The following is a 26,109-nucleotide window of genomic DNA, read 5'->3' as shown; positions in this document are numbered from 1 at the left end:
CATAGTGACATGGGGCGGATTAATATCTGCACCCTCTTTTCAACCTAACCTAACCTATCATTGGGCTCAAACTTGAATCCGACAGCACTCATGGATATGTTAGAAGTTTGCCACTATTCCTAAGTGGAATGTTCATGGCGAAATTTGTATATCCAAATATCAACCTGAACTTAATTGGTGTGAGATGGTCTAAAATAACGCTCTGTTCTACATTTGGTCGCAATAGGTTAAATATCGCTCTCAAGTTTAATAAATAAAAATGTGCTAAGTTCGCCCACCATGGGTTCTGCTCCCAGGGGCTTAAGATTTCGATCGGGAGATCGGTTTTTATGGGAGCTATATCAGGTTATTGACCGAAGCAATATTTTAATCAATTCGAATAACAATTGTGGCATCCAGGGGCTCAAAAAGTCAAACCAGAGATTGGTTTACATGGCAGCTATATCCAAATCTGAACCGATATGGCCCGTCTGCAATTCCAAACGACAATGAAATGTACCTAAGCAAAATTTCAAGCGGATATTTTCATTCGTTCGAGTGCTATCGTATTTCGACTGACGGACAGATGGTCAGACGGACGTACATGGTTAGATCTCCTCAGAATGTTGAGACGATTAAGAATATATATACTTTATGGGGACCCAGATAAATACTTCCAGGTGTTAAAGAATTAATGACTAGATAAGTACATCCTCATCCTATAGTGGTCAGTCTATGTAGAAATAATTTCCGAATATCCGATCTGAACTATACTATATATGGATAAGGGGTGTCCTTGAGCAACTAACTCATTATACTCTCCACCTTGGGATGGATGTATACTAAACTAGTCATTCCGTTTGTAACACCTTGAAATATTGATTGGTGTCCCCATAAATTATATAAATTCTTGTTCGTCTTAGCATTCTAAATCGAACCGGCCATGTTCGTTCGTCCAACGTATCACTATAGCGTTTAGCGAAAAAATGCAATTCTCTTTGATTTTGGATGGATACTTCCATCGATATAGGTCGTTGGTGATTGTAAATGGGCCAATTTGGTCCATGTTTAGATATAGCTCCCATATAAACCGATCTACCGATCGACTTCTTGATGCCCTACAGGACGCAGTTCTTATTCTATTTGGGTGAAATTTTGCACGGACTGTTCTGTTGAAGAGTATGACATATAAAGTGATCTCCCATAACAACCGATTTCCCGATCAGTTCTCTACGTCTGCTTGAAGCTTTAAATATTGCCTTATTTGGTTGAAATTTGGCACGTAAAGTAAAAAATGTGGCCTACAAATAAGTTAATTTGTGTAGTTTTATGCTCAATGCATGATGGTTGGTTTCGAAGATTTTGCCCGGCCGAACTAAGTTTGTGGTGGGTATCACATATAGGACGGTAGATACATCTTATTGACATAGGTCGTTGGGGATTTCAATTGGGCCATAACGGTTTCGATTTGACTATAGCTCCCATATAAACCGATCCCTAGTTTTGACTTCTTAAGCCCCTGGAGGCCTAAATTATACCCTGCACCACCACTGTGATACAGGAAATAATAACTTTGTGTTTTTGTTTGCAACGCTAAGAAAGAGAAGATTTCGACCCATTGATAAGTTTTCCGATCGGCTTAGAATCACTTCCTGATTCAATTTAGGTATGTCTGTCTGTCTGTGTTATATGGTTCTGAGGCATGGGTACTGGTGAAAGCAGATGAGGCAGTACTTTGAGTATTTGAGAGAAAGATTCTTCGTACAATATATGGACCTGTTTGCATTAATGGAGAAGTGGTGGGAGAAACCTCGAGACTTGGTGTCAGAAATTATAAAATGAGTGCAGAAGATCAAGACGCTTGGAACGCTATTCTACATTCGGCTAGTGGAACAAATGTTCTGTAATAGCCAATTAAAGTAAATAAAGTCTGTCTGCCTGTCTGTCCGTCTGTCTGCCCATGTATTCTTGTAATCAAGGTACAGGCCGCATTTTTTGTCCGATTGCTGTAAAAGTTTTTTGGTCCAAGGACGAACGCTATAGATTTTGAACAAAATCGAATAAGGTTTAGGTATAGCTCGCATATACATATCCTTCATCCGATATGGTCTTTTTATACTGTAAAAGCCATATATTTCTTTCGAATTTTACAAAATTAAGCCTAAGGTGTTTCATATGACGCCCAAATAAAATCTGTCCAGATTTAGATATATCTCCCATGTATATCTTACATCTGGTATGGCCTTTTTGGGCTGTTGTGGCCACAATTTGGTTCAAACTTTACAAAATTTTGCATGAGATGTTTTATTTGACGTGTGAAAAATTTCATCAAAATCGGATCAGATTTTGATAAAGCTCCCATATATATTTTCATGCGATATGGTCTTTTGAGGTTGTAAACGGCACAATTTTGCTCCTACCTTCACAAAATTTATGAAAATATGAATTCCTAATATGTGTGCAAAATTTCATCAAAATCGATTCAGATTTAGCTTAGGTGTAGAGACCATAAATTTGATCATATCTTTACAAAATAAAGAATTCAGGTCTGACTAAATTCAGACATAGGATCTCTGTATTAAAAGTAGTATGTAGACTCGGTGGTGTAGGGTATTGTATAGTCGGCTCCTCCGGTATTTTACTGGCTTTGCTGGTTTACTTCCGATTTGTCTCAAACTTGACTTCTTGACATTTCAAGAAGTCAAGTTCTGGAAAAGGTTTTCCGGGCTATGACTTCTCGAGCCCTAAAGACCTCAATTTTCACCCGATTTGGGTGGAAATGGTTCCTCTGTTCTGACTTCGAACTCACGTGCCGACTATGATTCGTATCGGTCTATAAACGGATATAGCCCCGTATAATTTTGTCCACGGCTTTGACTTCTTGAACCTTTAATGTATGATCTTAATCGGGCTATGAATGATATAGGCCCTCTTAAATACCAATACCAATGAAGTCGCAATCAATTCCCGATTAGATTGTTACAAATAATTCAAATACAGACTTAACTCAGTTGTTGGTTTCGAAGATTCAGCCCGGCCGATTTTATAACGTTTTCATATGATCAAATTTCAGATAAATGAACTTATAGGTTAAGTTAGGTTAGGCTAAAGTGGCAGTCTACCATCAGACTCACTTAGATGTTTTCGCCCACTGTGATACCACAGGAACAGGAGAAGGAAGATACCTTCTAGCGATTTTGCTGAAATTTGGGACAGTATGTTGCGTTAGGCCCTTCGATATCATTTATCAATTTGGCCCTGATCGGTCCAGATTTGGATATAACTGCCATATCGATCGATCCTCCGATTAAAGGTCTTAGGCCCATAAAAGCCACATTTGTTACCCGATTTTGCTGAAATTTGGGACAGTGAGTTGTGTTAGGCCCTTCAACATCCTTCTTTAATTTGCCCTAGATCGGTCCAGATTTGGATATAGCTGCCATATAGACCAATCTCTTGGTTTTAGGTTTTGGAGCCATAAAAAGCGCATTTATTGTCCGAAAACGCTGAAATTTGGGACAGCGAGTTGCCTTAGACCCTTCGACGTCTTTCTTTAATTTGGTCCTGATCGGCTCAGATTTGGATATAGCTGCCATATAGACCGATCTCTTGGTTTTAGGTTTTGGGGCCATAAAATGCGCATTTATTGTCCGAAATCGCTGAAATTTGGGACAGCGAGTTGTATTAAGCTCTTCGACATCCTTTGTCAATTTGGCCCAGATTGGTCCAGATTTGAATATAACTACCATATAGACCGATCTCTCGATTTAAGGTTTTGGGCCCACAAAAGGCGCATTTATTGTCCGATTTGGCCCACATTTGGGACAGTGAGTTGTGTTAGGCACTTCGACATTTTTCTGCAACTTGACCAAAATCGGTCCAGATTTGGATATAGCTGCCATGTAGATCGATATCTCGATTTAAAGTCTTGGCCCCAAAAAAGGCGCATTTATAATCCGATTTCACTGAAATTTGGCACAGTGACTTATATTAGACTTTTCGACAGCCGTGTCATATATGGTTCAGATCGGTTTATTTTTAGATATAGCTACTAAAAAGACCAATATCTTGTTATACACAATTGAACAATAACTTGTACTCATTAGTATTTGGTCCGGATTTTGATGAAAGGTGGTTTACATATATACCCGAGGTGGTGGGTATTCAAAGTTCGGCCCGGCCGAACTTAACACCTTTTTACTTGCTTTCCCATAACAAGATACCGGGAAAAGACTTGTTTTGGCTATAAATAGATACCCAACAAATAACTTGACAAATGCAATCCATGGCGGAGGGTATATAAGATTCGGCCCGTCCTAACTTGTCACGCTTTTACTTGTTGTTCACCAAATTTTTTTATGGCCAAGACTTCCTCTTAAATACTGTGATTGGATTTCACAACCATATCCAATTTAAGAACCCTTTTCTCACACTCTTTGTCAAACAATCCCCATCATAGATTTACTCACCCACTCTACTTGGTCGTTGAAAATCAGATTGCACTTGGTGTATGTGGGTGTGGGCACGGGTGTGTTGGTTTTTGGTTACAAGAAACCTGATTGTCATGATTTCGTTTTGGCTTTTGGTCTTTTCTAGGATGTCTTTTGTTTTTTTTTCGTTTCGCTTCTGTTTAATCCTCATCCTGGCAAACCAAAGAATCAATATTTGTTATTTGTTGCTTGTTATTGAAGTTGTTCTCATTGGCCGTTTCTTTTGTAAGGGGCAAAAGCATGGCTACTGCCCTTTGTGTGATTGCGTGTGAGATTTAATCGTCTTATATGTCATTCTTGCTCTTTGTCTGTTTTTCTTTTCAGCCCGATTTGAGCGCAGGAAAAAAACGCAAACGTCTCAGGTTACGTTTTGGCAAATTTACAAATGTAAAGACCAATATGGCTGTGGGTCGTGGCACAGCATTGGGTTTGGTTGAAGGCAATTCCACAAACACCGTCAACACTGTGGAAGTAGAAGACACCGAGTTCAGCAGCAGCAATGTCGATAGTAAAAGTCGAGCCGGCATTGAGGTGACCAGTGCGGCCACAGGACACAGTCATCATAGCCATCAGCAAAGTCATAGTCACGCTGCCGCCACAGCTACAGCCACAGCCACGGCTACGTGTGCGGCATCATCTGCCACAACTGCCAACACCATGAGCAACAGTAACACAAATGCCAATATCAACACCAATTTAAATAACACCGACGAAGAGGTAAAGTATCCAATTACCATACCATTTTCATTTAATGCCAGTAAACCAGACCAGAACGTGATAGACCATGATACACTGTAAAAAAATAAAGTTTTGTTTTTTAATATTAAGTATTATATCTTTAGTCAATGTTTGTAAAAATAAAATGAAATTAGAAAGTTATCCTGAGTCAATGAGTATACTTTATCTGCTAAATAGTCAACTCTTTTAATGTGAATCGTGTCATTCTTAGAGAAGACAATAATCTTCCTCTTACACTTCAAGATAACCTTATAGTCCTACCATAACCTTATAGTCCTACTGATTTTCCTAGCCTTGATGGCCAGGATACAAACACTGTTGTGATATGCACAGTCACATTATGTAATATCCCTGATCTCCTCTACAGGACTGTTCAGGCAGTCGGAAGCAGTCGGAATTCAGTTCTGCGCTCCTTAATGTAGACCCTTAAGCCCACTCTGATCTTTTGCTTTGATCCATTCATATAGCATTCACTTCCAGATAGCAATTCCAGAGTTCAGTCAATTGAAGACTGTGACGACGGCAGAAATGCCTCGCACTCGACCTCTAGTCTGCTCTCAGGTATTTGATCAGAAACCTTTTCCATTCCAATCAGATTTCCCATTGTCGCCTGGTTAATCCCACGTTGGTATGACCTGCATATGTCTTCTATCCACTCCCATATAGCCTTAAGCCTCATAGCTGGAGTGGTCGCCTCATACTTGATCTGTATGTCTATAGGCCAGATATGTAGTCTCCAGTGCCTAGTTGGAGTTGTTGGAAGTCATTGCAAACCATTACATACTCAATTTCAGCCAAATCGGACAAAAATTGGGGCTTCCAGGCGCTCAAGAAGTCAAATCGGGAGATCGGTTTATATGGGAGCTATATCAGGTTATAGACCGATTCGGACCGTACTTGGATCAGTTGTTGGAAGTCATAATAGAACACTATGTGCAAAATTAAAGACAAATCGGATGAAAATTGAGGCTTCCTGGGGCTCAAGAAGTCAGATCGGGAGATCTGTTTATATGGGTGCTATATCAGGTTATAGACCAAACTGGACTGTACTTGGCACAGTAGTTGAAAGTTGTAACAGAACACCTCATACAAAATTTCAGTCAAATCGGACAAAACTTGCAGCTTCCAGGGGCTCAAGAAGTCAAATCGGGAGATCGGTTTATATGGGAGCTACATCAGGTTCATGACCTATTTTGACCGTACTTGGCACAGTTTTTGGAAGTCATAACGGAACACTATGTGCAAAATCAAAGACAAATCGGATGAAAATTTCGGCTTCCAGGGGCTCAAGAAGTCAAATCGGGAGATCTGTTTATATGGGTGCTATATCAGGTTATGGACCGATTTGGACCGTACTTGACACAGTTGTTGGAAGCCATAACAGAACACCATATGCTAAATTTCAGCCAAATCGGACAAAAATTGCGGCTTCCAAGAGGGTAAAGATGTCAAATCGGCAGATCGGCTTATATGGGAGCTATATCCAAATCTGAACCGATATGGCCCATTTGCAATCCCCAACGGCCTACGTTAACATAAATAATCTGTTCAAAATTTCAAGTGTCTAGCTTTACACGTTCAATCGCTATCGTGATTTCGACGGACGGTCGGACGGACGAGCGGACATGGCTAGATCGACACAGAATGTCGAGACGATCAAGAATATATACTTTATGGGGTCCTAGATCAATATTTCGAGGTTTTACAAACGGAATGACTAGGTGAGTAGTTGTATACCCACCACCCCTTCCTATGGTGGTGGGTATAAAAAGGTAGACGGACAAACGATATGGAAAGCATACGCAGACAGACAGATATGACTTTTTATTACAAAATGGGTATTGAATCAAAGGTGTTTGGGAGTTTTATGGCCATGTGTTGCAGGGATGCCTCACCTCATAAACTCCTTCTAAACCACACATATATATGTAGCTCAAATATGCCTTTTGGAAGTAGAGTATGAATCTGATATCCACTTTCTGGGCAAATGGTTTGGCCACTATAATACCCACCAAAACCAAGAGAATGAATTAGATGTAGGTTACGTTGAAAAGAGGATGCGGATATTAATCGGCTCCATGCCACTATGGACATACATCTAAGCCAGTCCCGGCACGGGATAACTATTAGCACTACACAGGCTGGGCCTTTGAGCTCCGATCTGTGTGGTGTTCATTGTTACCACGAGAAGTTTAGCTGCGAGCTGCCGGGCGTCCACAGGTTGAGGATGGTGGAATTCTCCATATGGAATAGCTGCGCCGGCAGTCGCGGACAATCAGCGGTATCGAACGGAGAGTCTGAGTGAAAGGCTGGACGGCACCGGCTCTTGCATAAATACTGAGTGCCTATGATGTTCGATATGACAGGGCGTGTTATTGGAGCCTTTAAATAACCAATGGTCACCAATGGTCAATTAATGTTTCTGTGGCGATCGGTCTTTCGGACCGGAACGAGATTGCTCACGAGCTAGACGAGGACCGCCAGCTCCACATATAGACATGCGGCTACAACTACAACCTAAGCGTTAATCAGCTTGATGTGCACTCTAAAAAGTAAGCTCGAAAAATAAATTTCAGTTAGCAATTCCGTGCTACTTACAGAATCCTTAATTATTTTTCATGCCACGCCCCTACGTTGGTCCATGTCTGGTATTGTGTCCCAGACGTTGGTCTTTTAACCAACGTCTCATCATCTTCCCCACGCCCTACCCACGCTATCACTTGCCGCACCGATTTTGTGTTCCGTAAAGCTATACTGACCTTCTTCTTACTTCCTTTCAGTAATAGCCTCGTCCTCCCACGATCCGTATCACCCCATAGGATTTTCGCCGTCCTACCGACTGTTTCGCGTTCATCGCCCACGCTCTTACCTCGAACTACGTCGACAAAAAATAGGTTTCGAGTAAACCTATTTTTTGTTTTGTAATACATAGTGGCATGGGGCTTATTAATATCAGCACCCTCTTTTCAACCTAACCTTACCAAGTTTATTGACGGCAGTCCTATGGCCTTCACCACCAAATCGTCTGCCCTTTCATTGCTCCTTATTTCGTTATAGCCCGGCACCCAAACGATGCGGATTGTGTCATCCTCAGCAAAGTCTTTTATCTCCTTCTTACCTTACAAGATTGTTCCTGATCTTACCGTCCTGGTTGTTATTGCCCATTTTGGCAAGATGTTCACACTCGACGTCCTCGTGTTAGCACCACGCCGTTGGGCGACCCGGCAGCCGAGTTGGTAGCGTGCTTGTATTACCAGTGCAGGGGTCGTGGGTTCGATTCCCACCAGAAGCCTTGGTCTGTCGCTACTGTGGTATCACAATGGACTTAAAATGTCCAAGTGAGTCTGTAAAAGACTGCCACTCTTACCTAACCTAACCTAGCACAACAATAACCCACGCACTCCGTGATCTCCCGGATCTCCACCTGCAGGACCGTATTATGGTCAGGCAGTCTAAACCAGCTCTCAGTCCTTGGGTTCCCAATGTAGAACCCCATGCCCACGATGTCCTCTAGCTTTGATCCATCCGTGTAGCATGGTCTTCCGGATGGCAATACCAGGGTTCCGTCAGTTCAAGACTTTGCCGCTGGCAGAAGTGCCTCGCACTCGACATCAAATGTCGTCTTAGGTATGCGATCGGAGACCTCTTCCCTTCCTTCCAGGTTTCCTATCGTCGCCTCGATTATACCACGATGGTATGCGCTGCTCCCATCCTCAATCCATTCTCCCATCGCCTTAAGTCACATAGCCGCAGTGGCTGCCTCACACTTAATCTGTATGTCAATGGGTCGAATATCTAGAATAGTCTCCAGTGCCCTAGTGGACGTGGTCCTCATCGCTCCGCCTACGCCAAGACAACATGTTCTTTGAACCTGTTGTATGGTCCTTATGTTGCACTTTTTCTCCATAGCAGTTCACCAAACTACTGAGGCGTAGCTTGGAAGTAGATCCAACATCCAAACTCTAATGGGCGGACCGTCCCCTTAACCTATTTTCCAAAACGATAAATCTCGGAAATGGGTGGGACGATTTAAGCGAAATTTAGTTTGTTTATAATAACTCAAAAACAGAAATATGATATCCTTATTTAGGGAGGGATATCTAGGGATGGGGGCACTTCTAGAGCCCGCCAAGTGGATATATAGACCAATGATGACAATATAGGGCTCAAATGAAAGGTATTTGAGACTATAGCACGAATCTGATATATGGGGGTCCACCTTACCCCCATACCGTATATATATATCTTCCGACCATAGCAACATAAGAACACATAGAAAGCCAATATGATATCCACATTGGAGCGATATATCTGAAAGGTCATACCAGCACCCCAAAACAGGACTTGTTTCCTGTCCCTGCCATTATAGGGCTCAGATAGAATAAGAGAGTGAAAGCAGGCGCAGCGGAGCGGGCCCTGTCAGGCTAGTAATATCTTACATAAAAAATTCAATTTGTGTTTGTTTGTCGTTTGTTTATTCCGAATAGACTCGAAAACGGTTGAACCGATTACCTTGAAATGTTCACAGATAATGTAGGTTGGTCTGAAAAGAAACACGGGCTATATAATTTGTTGATATCGGGAGGGGGCGGACCCTCCCCTTACCCCACAATATGGGATTCAAATGAACGGTATTCAAAAGTAGAGTACGAATTTCATGATAAAGGTTGGGTCCAAGTTCCTGGGGGCCGCCCCAGCTCCAAAACCGCTTAAAATAGGTTTATTTGACGATCATAACAATATGGCACTCAAATGATAGGTATTCAGAAGCAGATTACGAATATGGTCAGGAAGTAGGAACAGGCTTTATAATTTATTGATTACGGAAGGGGACGGACCCTTCACCGTTACCCCAAAAACACCACCCCAAATCAAAAGTGGACTGATAAGGACAATATGGGTACCAAATGAAAAGTATGCTGGAGTAGATAACGAATCTGGCATACAAATTCATGTCGAAGTATAGTGGGTCACTCCACCCCCACAAAAACGCCCAAAATGGGCACATAAGCCAATCACGGATATATGGGTCTCGGTTTGTTTGATCCGTATAGACTGAAAAACGGCAGAACCGATTTTCTCGAAATTTTCGCATATTGTGTAGGTTGGTCTGGATGGAAACATAGGCTATATAATTTTTCGGTATCGAAATGGGGACGGACCCTCCCGCTTATGCCAAAACCACAACCCAAAATAAAAAGTGGACCGATCGGGACAATATAGGTATCACATGAAAGGTATTGGAGTGTAGAATACGAATATGGTACCAAAGTACCCATCGGGCCGTCCTAACCCCAAAACTCCCCCAAAAAGACATATTTGACGTTCATTTCAATATGGGGCTCAAATGAAAGGTATTCGGGAGAAGATTTCGAATCTGGCATACAAAATCAGGTCGAAATATAGAGGGTCACGCCAACCCTCAAAAACGCCATTAGACCCATTATGACTATATGATACTTGGCTCAACCGATTTTCTTAAAATTTTCATAGATTGTGTGCGTTTGTCTGGAAGGAAACATAGGCTATAAAATTTTTAGATATCGGATGGAGGCACGAATTCGATATCCGCATTCAGGGCGAAGTGTCCCCACCCTAAAAAGATATTAGAGAGTTAAAGAAGGCGCAGCGGAGCGGGTCCGGTTCGGCTAGTATATATATATATATTCGAGGTGGTGGGTATTGGCCTAGCCGAACTTAGTGTCTTTTTACTTGTTTCTCATGTTCTCGCTAGTAGTCGAACCCAGGCGTTCAGCATCACAAGCGGACATGCTAACATTTGCATTTAGATGGTTTCCCGCATTCTGTAGTAATGTTGGAAATATTCCAGCAGATCCGGGTGACTCAAATGCTTGGAAGCCCATCGTGTTAGATTTGTTTTTCTCAGTGTACTTACATCTGCCCACCCGGGACCTTAACAACACTCAATGGATAAAATGTGGAGAAGAACTAATAAACCTTTGAAGCTTTCTATTTAAGTGTGAACGTATTTATGGGAAATTGAAGAACACCACAATCTTTGCTACGCACACAAACAAACACTTGCACACACACACACTCTATCAATTCCAATAAATATTGTGTTCATTTAGCATTGTACTTTGTATTGCATGTGATTGTATGGGTGGGTGAATGTTGGGTTTTAGTTTTTTGGTTTTTTCCTATCCCTGGGCCAATGGTACAAGTTGAATCCATTTAGCCATAGTCCTCACCACGGTCGCCACTGTCCTCCTGTATTCATCCTAATTGGCATAATGAGGGTTGTATTTATGTGCATTAAACATGTCATGTCCTTAATAGAATTGTATATGGTCAACTTATCGAATCGAACGGATGCCAGGGGAAAGCAAGCCACGATAATATAACAGGACGCCCGCCAACCAACCACATCCATGTCCATAATCTGAATGGCCGCCATAAAATACTAAATGCTCGGTGTTTCTTTTGCAACCTTACAAATTAATTGAACTTACATTTATTTGATTTTATTCACATAATGATGTGCGTAGTTTTATGCCTGAGGTCAAGAAAGGTTGCAAAGGTTGCAAGTAATGTAGTACACATATATGTACACAAATATGTATTTGCTTTTGAGAGCAGATCGTAAAACTTAAGCGATGTCATTGAATAAAAAAGATTTGAATTAAAGAAATATGTATGTGTAATATATGCTAGCGATGACATATATGAAATGGGAATTTTACTAAATTAATTTTTGAGGTCAAGACATGCGTCTATAACATCCTGTTATGATTCCAATTACTGCGTTACGATGCAACTTCCCCATTGACAATCGAGCGTGCATGTTTTGTTTTTTTCATATCACAGCCTTTGGTATGTTTTCAGCGAATAAACTCCCCGAGCCTTTGAAAAATATGCCAGTTGGAAAGGGGGCACATACAAAAGTGATACTAAGGAAAGGTTCTTTACAGACGTTGTAAGTAAGTCGAACTTCTGGTTTTCTAACTCAAAACACTGAAACCTTTAATCCCGTCGACATTCTAAAATTTTGCAAGGTTTCTATTGACCACATCTTGTAGTTCCTTTTTGCACAAAGCATACTCATAGACCGAAAGCATACACCTAGATCAGATCCCATAGGCGAACATGCTACCAGCTATCTGTGCCAAGGTGGGACCTTTGGGACCAGTTTGAAATTTATTTACTACTAGCCGAACCAGGCTCGCTCCGCTGCGCCTTCCTTAACTCTCTAATATCTTTTTGAGGTGGGAACACTTCGCCCTGAATGCGGATATCGAATTCGTTCCATTGTAGCCTATGACGCTGAACGCGTTCGAGTCCTGGCGAAAACATCGAACAAAGCGGTGTTTATCTCCTCTTAATATTGGCTCCACTTGCGAAGTACAATGCCAAGCATGGTCATTTAAAAAATTTTTCCCAAAGAAAAGTCCCTTGTCATTGAGTTTAAACTTGATGTGTGAGAATTTGCCCCTTCTCGGTTCCTGGTGGTATTGTTCTTCCTTAGGCTAATGTTATCATTAGGGGAGGGATGGCACCTCAGACATTTCGACTCAAATATGGATGTCAAATTCGTGCTGCACTTGCAAATCGCTTTAATTTGAGCCCCATATTGCCCTGGCCGTTAAATATGAACCGTTTGGAGGGTGTTTTAAGGCTGGGGCAACCACCGGCCCTTTTTTACTGAACATATTGGGTTGCCCAAAAAGTAATTGCGGATTTTTTAAAAGAAAGTAAATGCATTTTTAATAACACTTAGAATGAACTTTAATCAAATATACTTTTTTTACACTTTTTTTCTAAAGCAAGCTAAAAGTAACAGCTGATAACTGACAGAAGAATGAATGCAATTACAGAGTCACAAGCTGTGAAAAAATTTGTCAACGCCGACTATATGAAAAATCCGCAATTACTTTTTGGGCAACCCAATAGATATCAAATTCATTCTTTATTCGCAACGTAAATGAAGTTCAGTTTAGGGGGTGCTTTAGGGCGTACCTCAAAATACTTGGCTCCAAAATTGGATATCAAATTCGTTTTCTACCGAGAGTCCCATATTGTCATAATGGGTTAAATAACCCATTTGACGTTTCTTTAGGAGGAAAAGCGCCACCTAGACTTGATCGTAAATTTTAATGTCATATTCGCAATCTAATCCCTAATACCTTTCATTTAAGTCCCATATAACCATGGTTGGCTAATTTGCCAATTCGGGGGTATTTGGGGGTGGGCGACCTCCCATTACTTGGACCTAATGTTTTATGCCATATTTGTAACCCATTGTCTAATACTTTTCATTTGATTCCCATATTGACATGAACTTCGAATATATCTGTTTAGAGGAGTTTTTGGGGTTGGGTGGGGAGGCGGTGTAGGCCCGCTTCGTACTTAAACCCAATTTTTAATACCATATTCGTGTTCTGGTCTCCAATAGCTTTCATTTGATAACTTCTTTGTGCCCATTGGACCACTTTCGGATAAGGGTCGGGTTTTTGCGGTAAAGGGGAGGGACCGCCTGCACCCGATATCTAACAATTATATAGCCTATGTTTCCTTCCAGACAAACATACACAATCTATGAAAATGTTAAGAAAATCGGTTCAGCCAAGTATCATATAGTCATGATGGGTCTATTGGCGTTTATGAGGGGTTGTGTGAATTTGGGGGAGTTTTGGGTTTGGGGCGTCCCGATGGGTACTTAGACTCAAATTTTAATACCATATTCCATAATACCATATTACCATCTTCCACTCTCCAATACCTTTCATTTGATACCTATATTGCCCCGATCGGTTCACTTTTGATTTTGGGTTGTGTTGTTGGCATAAGGGGGAGGGTCCGTCCCCCTTCCAATACCGAAAAATTATATAACCTATGTTTCTTTCCAGACCAACACAATATGCGAAAATTTCGAGAAAATCGGTTCTGCGGTTTTTCAGTCTATACGGAACAAACAAACCGAGTCTCATATATCCGTGATTGGCAAATATGCCCATTTTGGGCGTTTTTGTGGGGTGACCCCCTATACTTTGGCATGAGTTTGTATGCCAGATTCGTTATATACTCCCGCATACTTTTCATTTGATACCCATATTGTCCTTATCGGTCCACTTTAGATTTTGAGTAGAGTTTTTGGGGTAACGGTGGAGGGTCCGCCCCCTTCCGTTATCAATAAATTATAAAGCCCGATTGGTACTTAGACCCAAATTTGTATACCATATTCGTATTCTACTCTCCAATATCTTTCATTTGATACCTCTGTTGTCCCGATCGATCCACTTTTGATTTTGGGTTGTGTTGTTGGCATAAGGGGGAGGGTCCGTCCCCCTTCCGATACCGAAAAATTATATAGCCTATGGTTCCTTCCAGACCAACCTACACAATATGCGAAAATTTCGAAAAAATCGTTTCTGCCGTTTTTCAGGCTATACGGAACAGACAAACCGAATCCCATATATCCTTGATTAGCTTACGTGCCCATTTTGGGCGTTTTTTGGGGATGGGGTGACCCCCCATACTTCGACATGAATTTGTATGCCATATAATCTACTATATATTATCTACTCCCGCATACTTTTCATTTGATTCCCATATTGTCCTTTTCGGTCCACTTTTGATTTTGGGTGGTGTTTTTGGGGTAACGGTGGAGGGTCCGACCCCTTCCGGTATCAATAAATTATAAAGCCTATTCTAACTACCTGACCATATTCGTAATCTACTCCCGAATACCTTTCATTTGAGTCCCATATTCATCATGATCGTCAAATAAACCTATTTTAAGGAGTTTTGGGCCTAGGGCGGCCCCCAGGTGCTTGGACCCTACTATTATTATGAAATTCGTACTCTACTCTTGAATACCTTTCATTTGAATCCCATATTGTCTCGATCGGTCCACTTTTATTGTTGGGTAGTATTTATAGGGTAAGGGGGAGGGTCCGTCCCCATCCCTCGGTTCAGCCGTTTTTGAGTCAATACGGAGCAAACAAAAAAACCGACAAACAAACAAACACAAATTCAATTTTATATATAAGATAAACATATAACTAACAAGTGATATTTATATAAATTTTTTTTTTATAAAAAATATCATCTCTTATACTTCATTTCATTGCAAATCTCTTACCTTTAATATCTTGGATTTTTTTTATTACCACCTCTTAAAAACAATTGCTATAAAAGTTTACGAAGATATCATCCTTGAGATTTTGCCAAATGTTACCCTAAAAAGTTTCTCTCTTCAATTTGGTGTAAATCATCTTGTCATTAACAATTTATTATCTAAAAACATGGTGTATTTATGGCTAAACCACTTCATTCGTAAAGTGGGGGTGAGTTATCCTTCCCTCACCATTGCATAGGCACCCTTACCAAAGCGAATAAATATTTATCGGGTAATAATTTTCAAATACTGCAACATGGACCTACGCAACGCCCTCCTTTTTTTAAGACTACACCCTTTTGTGGAGGGCCATAAAAAGTTTTACTTTCAAACATCATCGCAACACTTCAACCAGTAAATTGTTCATCAAAAGTATTTTCTTTCTTGCTGCTGCGAACAGCCCCACATTCAATTGTCCGATAAAATTGAACGAATTGTGGGAAACGGCAAGAATGCTGGCTGGTAAATGGACAAATAATCAAAAAAAAAAAAAACAAACAAATTGAACATAAAATTCACCTGACATTTATGGTTAATTTATATGAGGGTGGAGGGGAGTTGAAATTCGTTATTTTTGAAAGCAAATTAAATAAAGCGGCTACCATTGCCATCATCGGCAATGCGCTCCTCTTAGAAATGGAAAAAAAACGATTGGCAAAAAGTAAACCTCGAGCTGAGCAAAACTTCTTTACCCTACATCGTTTATATTGACTATATGAAAAATCCGCAATTACTTTTTGGGCAACCCAATAGTACACACAGTAAAATTCTAGCTTTTATACCAAGAAAAAGAGCCCTAAAACTAAAAGGTAGTTTAAGTTGACTCTGTACAAGTAAAAGGTAATTTTGTACCATTTCAACTGAAAAAGGGTAGTTCTAGTACCTTTTCCATAGGCAAAGGGTATTATTAATACCCTTCCCATACGTGAAGGGTAGTTTAAGAAACTTTTCCAAAGGTAAGGGATAATTTTAGAACCCTTTCCACAGTTAAAGGGTAGTTTTAATACCCTTGCCATAAGTGAAGGGTAGCTCTAGTACATTTTCATAGGTAAGGAGCAGTTGAAGAACCTCTTCATAAGTAAAGGACACTTTTAGTACCTTTTCATAGGTAAGAGGCAGCTTTAGTAGCCCTTCCTCAGTGAAATGGTAGACTTAGTATCTTTCCTCAGGAAAAAGGCAAAGGGTAGTTTTATCACCCTTTCCTTTGGTAAAGCACAGTTTTTGTAACTTTTCCTTTGGGGAAGGGTAGTTATGGTACCCTCTCCTTTGTGGAAGGATAGTTTTAGCACCATTTGCTTTCGGAACGGGTAGCTTTAGAACCATTGCCTTTGGGAAGGGGTGGTTTTAGTACCTTTTTAGGGAAAAGGTAGTTTTATTAGGAAAGGAAAGGGTAGATTTAGTACAACTTCTTTAGGAAAGAGTAGTTTTAGTACACGTTTACTTTGGGAAGAGTAGTTTTAGCACAAAGGGTGCAAAATGCTGTTTAAGTGCCCTTTCCTTTGGAAAAGGGTAGTTTTTGTATTCTTTCCCTTGGGAAAGGGTAGTTTAAGTACCCTTTCCTTGGGAATAGGGTACTTTTAGTACCCTTTTGTTTGGGAACAAAAAGTTTTGTACCCTTTCCTTTGGTAAAGGGTATTTTTAGTTCACTTTCCTTTGGAAAAGGGTAGTTTTAGTACCCTTTCCATTGGGAACGTGTAGTTTTAGTACCCTTTCTTTTGGGAACGTGTAGTTTTAGTACCTATTCCTTTAGAAAAGGCTAGTTTTAGTACCCTTTTCTTTGGTAAAGGGTAGTTTTAGTACCATTTCCTTTGGGAAAGGGTAGTTTTAGTGCACTTTGCTTTGGGCAAGGCTAGCTTTAGTAGCCTGTTCTTTGTAAAAGTGTAGGTTAAATACCTTTACATTGCGAAAGGGCAGCTTTAGTACATTTTATTTTGGGAAATGGTAGTTTTAGTACCCTTTACTTTGGGAAAGGCTAGCTTTAGTAGCCTTTCCTTTGTAAAAGGCTAGTTTTAGTACCCTGTCCTATGAGAAGGGCAAGTTTTAATACCCTTTCCTTTGAGAAAGTAGTTTTAGTACCCTTTTCTTTGCGAAAGGATAATTTTAAAACCTTTTCCTTTGGTAAAGGCTGGTTTTAGTACCCTTTCCTTTGGGAAAGAGTAGTTTAAGTACACTCTTCTTTAGGAAATTGTAGTTTTAGTACCCCTTACTTTGGGAAATGTTTGCTTAAGTAGCCTTTCCTTTGGAAAAAGCTAGTTTTTTAACCCTTTCCTTTGAGAAAGGCTAGTTTTTATACCCTTTCCTTTGAGAAAGGCTAGTTTTAGTACCCTTTCCTTTGTGAATGGGTAGTTTTAGTACCCTTTCCTTTAGGAAAGGGTAGTTTTAGTAGCTTTAGTAGTTTTAGTAGATAGTTTTAGTTCCCTTTTTTTGGAAATTGGATGTTTCAGTACCCTTTCCTTTGGGAAAGGGTAGTTCAAGTACACTTTTGTTTGGGAAAAAGAAGTTTTGTACTCTTTCCTTTGGTAAAGGGTATTTTTAGTACAATTTATTTTAGAAAAGGATAGTTTTAGTACCCTTTCCATTGGGAACGTGTAGTTTTAGTACCCTTTCCATTAGAAAAGGCTAGTTTTAGTACCCATTTCTTTGGTAAAGGGTATTTTTAGTACCATTTTCTTTGGGAAAGGGTAGTTTTAGTACACTTTGCTTTGGGCAAGGCTAGCTTTAGTAGCTTTTCGGTTCGGAAAGTTCGGTTTTCTATGGAAATTGGATATTTTAGCACCCTTTCCATTTTGAAATGACAGTGTTAGTACCCTTTCCTTTGGGATAGGGTAGTTTCAGTACTCTTTCTTTATGCAAAGGGTAGTTTTATCGCCCTTTCCTTTGGGAACGTATAGTTTTAGTACCTTTTTCTTTAGAAAAGGCTCATTTTAGTACCCTTTCCCTTGGTGAAGGGTAGTTTTAGTACCATTTCCTTTGGGAAAGGGTAGTTTTAGTACACGTTGCTTTGGGAACGGGTAGCTTTTGTAGCCTTCCCTTTGTAAAAGGCTAGTTTTTGTACCCTCTCCTTTGAGAGAGGCTAGTTTTAATACCCTTTCTTTGAGAAAGGGTCGTTTTTGTACTCTTTCCTTTGGGAAAGGGTAGTTTTAGTACACTATCCTTTGGGAAATGGTTGTTTTAGCACCCTTTACTTTGGGAAAGGCTTTCTTTAGTAGCCTTTCCTTTGGAAAGGCTAGTTTTGGTACCCTTTCCTTTGAGAGAGGCTAGTTTTAATACCCTTTCCTTTGAGAGAGCGTAGTTTCAGTACCCTTTTCTTTGGGAAAGGGTAGTTTTAGTACCCTTTCCTTTGAGAAAGGGTAGATGTAGTACAATTTTCTTTGGGAAAGGGTAGATGTAGTACCATTTCCTTTGGGAAAGGGTACATTTAGTACCCTTTTCTTTGGGAAAGGTAGTTTTAGTATCCTTTCCTTTGGAAAAGGGTAGATGTAGTACCATTTTCTTTGGGAAAGGGTAGATGTAGTACCATTTTCTTTGGGAAAGGGCAGATGTAGTACCCTTTCCTTTGGGAAAGTGTAGTTTTGGTACCCTTTCCTTTGAGAAAGGGTAGTTTTAGTCCTTGAGAAAGTGTAGTTTTAGTACCCCTTTCTTTGGGAAAGAAAAGTTTTAGTACCCTTTCATTTGGGAAAGGGAAGTTTTAGTACCTTTACCTTTGGGAAAGGGAAGTTTTAGTACCCTTTCCTTTGGGAATGGGAAGTTTTATTACCCGTTACTTTGGGAAAGGGTAGGTTTAGTACCCTTTCCTTCGGGAAAGGTTAGTTTTAGTATCCGTTCCTTTGGGAAGTAGTTTTAGTGTCCTTTCCTTCGGGAAGGGGTAGTTTTAGTACCCTCTCCTTTGGAAAGGCGTAGTTTTAGTACTCTTTCCTTTGATATTGGTAGGTTTAGTACCCTTTCCTTTGTGAAAGGGTAGTTTAAGTACCGTATGGCTGCTCCCCACTTTGCCACCGAGCTACCTCACTTATTCACAGTTTCTCGTTTATTTTTTTATGATTATGAACAACATTTGAATACAGTTCACCAAAAATTTGTAATGAAACCCAGGAACAAATATTTGTTTTAGTACCCTTTCCGTTGAGATGGATAGGTTTAGTACCCTTTCCTTTGTGAAAGGGTAGTTTAAGTACTTTTTACTTTGGGAAAAGTTAGTCTTAGTACCCTTTCCTTTGGTTAAGGGTAGTGTTAATTCACTTTCCTTTGGGAAAGCGTAGTTTTGGTACCCTTTCCTGAAGGAAACTGTAGTTTTAGTACCCTTTTCTTTCGAAAAGGGTAGATGTAGTACCATTTCCTTTGGGATAGGTTAGTTTTATTACCCTTTTCTTTGAGAAAGTGTCTTTGGGAAAGAAAAGTTTTTGTGCCCTTTCGTTTGGTAAAGGGTAGTTTTAGTACCCTTTTCTTTTGGAAAGGGAAGTTTTAGTACCCTTTCCTTTGGGAAAGGAAAGTTTTAGTACCCTAACCGCCCTTCCCCCTAAAATGTACGTATAGACCAAACATTGAAATATGTGCAAGATATTTGTTATATTGCCAATTGTGGCACTTGGGGATCCAAATTAAAGGTATTTGGTGCAATTTGTTGTTATTTATAATGGAAAACAAGGCGTTGTGTGGCGGGCCCGATTCAGTTGGTCTTTAATAACATTTATCACAAAAAGTGTTCAAGTAGGGTATCAACAACAGCAAGAAACGCAAAATTTTATTTTACGGCATTTAATGCCAAAGTGGTAACTTGTGAACAATTTCCATTGGAGCTTCAAACACTCACTCACGCAAGCAAACCCAAGATACCTTTAGCTACCAAACCGATGGTTACGTGTTGTTAAATCAAACAGCCAGTTAACCACCCCTTCTGCCATCAAAGCAGTCAGCCAAGCGTATCCCAACAGAAGTTGGCCATAAAATTCCTTAAGAGTGAATTGAGCCGTCTATCATGGCATCCATGGATTATGGCTTATTATAATCATTTCGACGGCCAATTGTTCACCTTTCCATGACTCTGAGGCTGAAAAGAGTGGGAACAATTCCTTCCTCTGCTTTATGCCATGCCTTTGCATGGCATTTTGGCTTTTCAATTTACTTTGGCAGCTGAGTCTGCCACAGTTGATTTTCTGCTGTTATTATTATTTCTGTTTCTGATTCGACTTGAGTTTCATTCTAGTGTGCGAGGGTGTGTGGGTTTGTTTGTTTTCTTCGTTTTGGTCCTTTCATTTTGATATTCGGCCATAAATTTGTAACTTAATTTTTACAGCATTACCAGAAACTGACGACTGTACGATTGTTTGGCTGGCTGCCGTATGGCTGCTCCCCACTTTGCCACCGAGCAACCTCACTTATTCACAGTTTCTCGTTTATTTTTTTTATGATTATGAACAACAATTGAATACAGTTCACCGAAAATTTGTAATGAAACCCAGGAACAAATATTTGTGCTAGGAATTTAAGCTGAAAATTATTCGGGAGGGGGCAGCAAGTATGGTATGGTTGACCTATGCAGACTATTTTAAAATTTTGATTTCTTCGAAATGAAGCCATAAATTGTTCTTACCTTCTTCTTTGTAACAATGGAGGAGAATAACACCTAAGGTGTTGAAAATCAAAGGAATTTAAGGTAAAGTATGTAAGAACAGATAAAAGTTATGGGAAATCTCCATGGATCTTTTGTTTGGGAATCACTATTTAATCCGAATTAGAAAAAAAAAAATTCTTTAGGTATAATTTGAAGGTTTCCTAAGAGCTTTTATCTACTGTTGTACTAAAAATCATGCATTGGAAATCATTCGATATGGATAATGAATGGCGAAACTTAAAGTCGTAGACGAAAACCTACAGAAACTGGGGGTGAGAAGGACGTTAGGGAAGGAACGTTTGAATAGAATAGAAAGATTGACACTTGAAAGGGAGGGTGAACCGAATGTTGACAAGACATTCAATGAGACAAACCGAAATTCGAAAGGCGTTCAGAAGGAAGCCTCATATGGAAGTATGAAAGGCAGGTGGAACACAAGTAACGAATGCAAAGGAAACAAAACTAGGAATTCGTAGAAAGACACAAAGAACGACATAGGAGATTTTGGAGCTTAACTGCAAAGATTGTAGTGTGGACTATAATAAGAAATCAGTGAGCGGTAGAAAGAGGTGCGGATTTTTTTTATTAACTATTGAGATTTTCTACAAAAAATTACGCTTAATAGCCAGTTGATCATAGACGGACAGACAGGCAGGCAGATATACAAGTCCAAGAAAAGACAGACAGTCAGATTAATATCAAGAAGTGATACTAAATCAATATGTATGTTTTTTCGCTATAAAATGAAAGCCAGAGATCGCAACACACACCAACCACTATGGGACGCGTTTCATCTTTGGTTAGAAGCCTTTTCAACCATATTAGGTGTGATGGCTTCAAGGGGCCGTACATAAGTATTTTGCATTTGTATCGTATTTATTGCGAAAACGCCTCTATGATACCACATTAACCACGCTCGACAACCCTGTCTTTTAGCTGTACTTTTCCCAATGCATGTGTTTTCGTGTAATGAAAGATTTTTTGTTTGCAACAATTACACTACTTCCATGGTATCCACATGATTCTGTGCATCTGTTGGAAGTTGTACTGATGGCTTCGAACGCTAAACGACGGCAACGGCTCTCGTTGTTGCTTCGTGTGCCCAGTTTTGAATCCGGGGCGGGCTCTGCCGGGTTTTTTTCATTTCAAGTTTTTTTTGCCTGTTAAGGCAAAGATCATCAAATTTCACAATTTTCGTTTTTTATTTCTTTCGAGACGAGCTCAATGATAGGAAATTTTGTTTGCAAATGGAAAAGGAAAGCCGGAAATCGCAAATTTTTATTAGCAGGAAGGTGCTACAAAATTCTACAAAAAAACATGCGTGGGATATCTTTTATAGTGTGACTGGTCTCTTATAATACCCAGTACCATAGGATGGGGGTATTTTAACCTAATCATTCCGTTTGTAACACCTCGAAATATTGATCTAGGATCCCATATCGTATACAAGCTGGACAGGGCGCGCTCCGCTGCGCCTTCTTTAACACTCAAATATCTATTTAGGGTGGGAACACTTCGCCCTGAATGTGGATATCGTATTACTGTAGCCTTTGTCCGCCTATGACGCTGAAAGCCTGCGTTCGAATCCTGGCAGAACTTCGGACAAAATTTAAAGTGGTGGTTATCCCCTTTTAATGCTGGCGACATTTGTGAGATACCATACCAAGCATGGTCATGTAAAAAATTCTCCCCAAAGAGGTGTCGCACTGCGGCACACTGTACGGACTCGGCTATAAAGGAGGCCCCTTATCGTTGATAAACTCAACCTGAATCGGAAAACGCTCATTGATATAGGAAAAGTTTGCCCCTCCTCGGTTCCTGGGCAAAATTTTACTCTACTCCCAAATGCCTTTCTTTTGAGCCTCATAGTACTGTATTGGTAAATATTTCGGGTTTAGGGGGTATTTCGGGGGTGGTCACTTGGCCATGAAAGTAAATATAAGATTCGTGCTCTACTTCAGAAACATTTCGTCCGGGGAGGTCATGGGGAGGCCACCGGTACTTTGCCCTGAAAATAGATATCAAATACGTTGTTTACTTCCAAATACCGTTGATTTGAGCTCCATATTGCTATAGTCGGAAGTAAAGTTCAGTTGAAGGGGTGACTTAGGTCGTACCCCCAAAATTGGATATCAAATTCGTTTTCTTCTCTCAAATACCTTTCATTTGAGTCCCATATTGCCATAATGGGTCAATTAATCTATTCAACGTATATTTATGAGGAAAAGAGCCACCTTGACTTGAACGCAAATGTTAATGCCATATTTTTAATCTACTCGCAAATATCTTTCATTTGAATCCTATATAGCCATGGTCGGTCGATATGCCCATTTTGGGGATATTTGGGGGTGAGGCGACCTCCCATTACTTGGACCTAATTTTGTATGCCATATTTGTAATCTACTGCCGGATACTTTTCATTTGAGCTCCATATTGATAGGAACGTCGAATATTTCTGTTTAGAGGAGTTTTTGGGTTGGGGCGGCCCGTTGAGTACTTGGACCCAAAATTTATTTATGATATTCATTTTCTAGTCCCCAATACCTTTCATTTGATACCCATATTGTGCCCATCAGGCCTCTTTTGGTTTTGGGTGGCGTTTTTAGTGTAAAAGGGAGGGTCAGCCACCATCCGATATCTAAAAATTATATATCCTATGTTTCCTTTCTTTAATTCTACGAAACAAACAAACAAACCGAGTCTCATATAGTCATGGTGGGTCATATGCCCATTTAGGGAGTTTTAAGGGGGTGGGGTGACCCCCTACACTTCGATCAGATTGTGTATGCCAGATTCGTAATCTACTCCAGAATACCTTTCATTTAAGCCCCATATTGATATGGACGACCAATTTGTCTGTTTTTAGACATTTTAGGGCGACATTTAGTTGGGGTGACTTTTTGGGTACATGAACCCTGGGAGACTTCCTGGGTACTTGAACTTCCTGTGTACTTGAACACAATTTTTATTACAATATTCGTATTCTACTCTTCAATACCTTTTATTTGATATCCATATTGTCTTTATCGGTCCACTTGTGATTTTGGTTGGTATTTTTGGGGTAACAGGGAAGGTCCGACCCCTTCCGATATCAACAAATTGTAAAACATATTTCTTATTACTGACCATATTCATAATCTACTCCCGAATACCTTTTATTTCAGTTCCATATTGTCATGATCGTCAAATAAACCTATTTAAAGGGGTTTTGGGGCTGGGGCGGCCCCCCAGGTACTTGGACCCAACTTTTATTATGAAATTCGTACTCTACTCTTGAATACCTTTCATTTGAATCACATATTGTCCCGATCGGTCCATTTTTATTTTTGGGTAGTACTTTTGGAGTAAGGAGGAGGGTCCGCCCTCCTCCCGATATCAAAAAAATATATAGCCTATGTTTCCTTCCAGGCCAACCTACACAATCTGTGAAAATTGGAAAATAATCGGTTCAGCCGTTTTTGAGTCTATACGGAACAAACAAATAAACCGACAGACAAACAAACAAACACCAATTGAATTTTATCTATAAGAAGAAGATTGAGTGATGTCCGATAGCTTAGTGATAAGGGGCCTCCTTTTTATAGCCAAGTCCGAATGGCGAGCCGCATTGCGCCATCTGTTGGGCGCAGAAGTTTTCACATGGCATAATACCTCACAAATGTCGACAGCATTAAGAGGGTATAGGTTAGGTTAGATAAGGTTTAAGTGGCAGTCTGCCATCAGACTCACTTAGACGTTTTCGTCCATTGTCATACCACAGGAACAGAAGACGGAAGATGCCTTCTAGTTCCTACCATCCAGATCGCTTTAAAAAGCCCTACAACTTACGAATGTACACATCCGCTAAATCAGACAGGTTCTCAAAGAAATGAGAACCTAAAGTGGAACTCTTTCTGACAGCTTGTGCGACACACACACAGAAGGTGTTCTATAGTCTCTTCTTCTTCGATTTCCTCACAGCTTCTGCAAAAGTCATTACTGGCAACCCTCAGTCTATCAGCATGTTTTCCGATAAGACAGTGACCTGCTAAGACGGACACAATGACTGAGACGTATGTTCTAGCCAGTGACAGCCAAGCGGTATACCTCTTCAGGTCTAGATTAGGCCACATTGTTTTGGAATGCTCACAGTCCCCTCCTTGTGTTCATATATCATTCCTTGTACTTCGGGTCTGGTCCTGAAAACTTAGCTTACATGTCGCTAGAGGCATACCCTCAGATTCCAGTTTCCCTGGAATGTGTAAGGTAGTTACTAGTGTCGCAAGCTTGTCCGTTTTACAATTTCCTGGGATATCTCTGTGGCCCGGCACCCAGAATTGGTGAATTGTGAACTGTTCAGCCATCTACGACTGTCGAGGGCGGTTTTTGTGTTCAGAAATTACTAAGATATCTCTTATCGTTTTTTTCGTAGAATTTTTTCAATCTGTTTGGATCACAATTAAATTATATGTTGGAGACTTGTGTAAAATGTCAGCCAATTCGAATAAGAAATGCGCCCTTTGGGGGCTCAAGAAGTAAAATAGAAAGATCGATTTATATGGGAGCTGTATCAGGCTATAGACCGATTCAGACCATAATAAACACGTATGTTGATGGTCATGAGACAATCCGTCGTACAAAATTTCAGGCAAATCGGATAATAATTGCGACCTCTAGAGGCTCAAGAAGTCAAGATCCCAGATCGGTTTATATGGCAGCTATATCAGGTTACAAACCGATTTGAACCTTATTTGACACAGTTGTTGAAAGTAAGAATAAAATACGTCTTGCAAAATTACAGCCAAATCGGATAGGAATTGCGCCCTCTAGAAGGTCAAGAAGATAAGTCCCCAGATCTGTTTATATGACAGCTATATCAGGTTATGAACCGATTTCAACAATACCTGACACAGACGTTGGATATCATAAAAAAATACTGCGTGCAAAATTTCATTCAAATCGGATAAGAATTGCGCACTCTAGAGGGTCAAGAAGTCAAGACCCAAGATCGGTTTATATGGCAGCTATATCAGGTTATGGACCGATTTGAACCATACTTGGCAAAGTTGGATATCATAAAAAAATACTACTTGCAAAATTTCATTCAAATCGGATAAGAATTGCGCACTCTAGAGGCTCAAGAAGTCAAGACCCAAGATCGGTTTATATGGCAG

The 26,109-nt window shown here is 40.2% G+C and overlaps 1 protein-coding gene across 1 annotated transcript in view; it reads left to right on the top strand.

Annotated features, from left to right (window-relative positions):
• Positions 1–26,109, top strand: part of LOC106092157 (5-hydroxytryptamine receptor 2A) — a 490,553-nt gene that overhangs the window by 377,091 nt on the left and 87,353 nt on the right. Inside the window, exon 4 of the mRNA XM_059370043.1 lies at positions 4,794–5,186. Within this exon, the coding sequence (XP_059226026.1) occupies positions 4,794–5,186 (393 nt within the window). The remainder of the gene's footprint in view (positions 1–4,793; positions 5,187–26,109) is intronic.

Source organism: Stomoxys calcitrans, chromosome 5 (assembly GCF_963082655.1).
Source record: "Stomoxys calcitrans chromosome 5, idStoCalc2.1, whole genome shotgun sequence".
Lineage (NCBI taxonomy): Eukaryota > Metazoa > Arthropoda > Insecta > Diptera > Muscidae > Stomoxys > Stomoxys calcitrans.
Note: the sequence above shows the minus strand (reverse complement) of the source record. Positions and strands in the feature narration are given on the sequence as shown.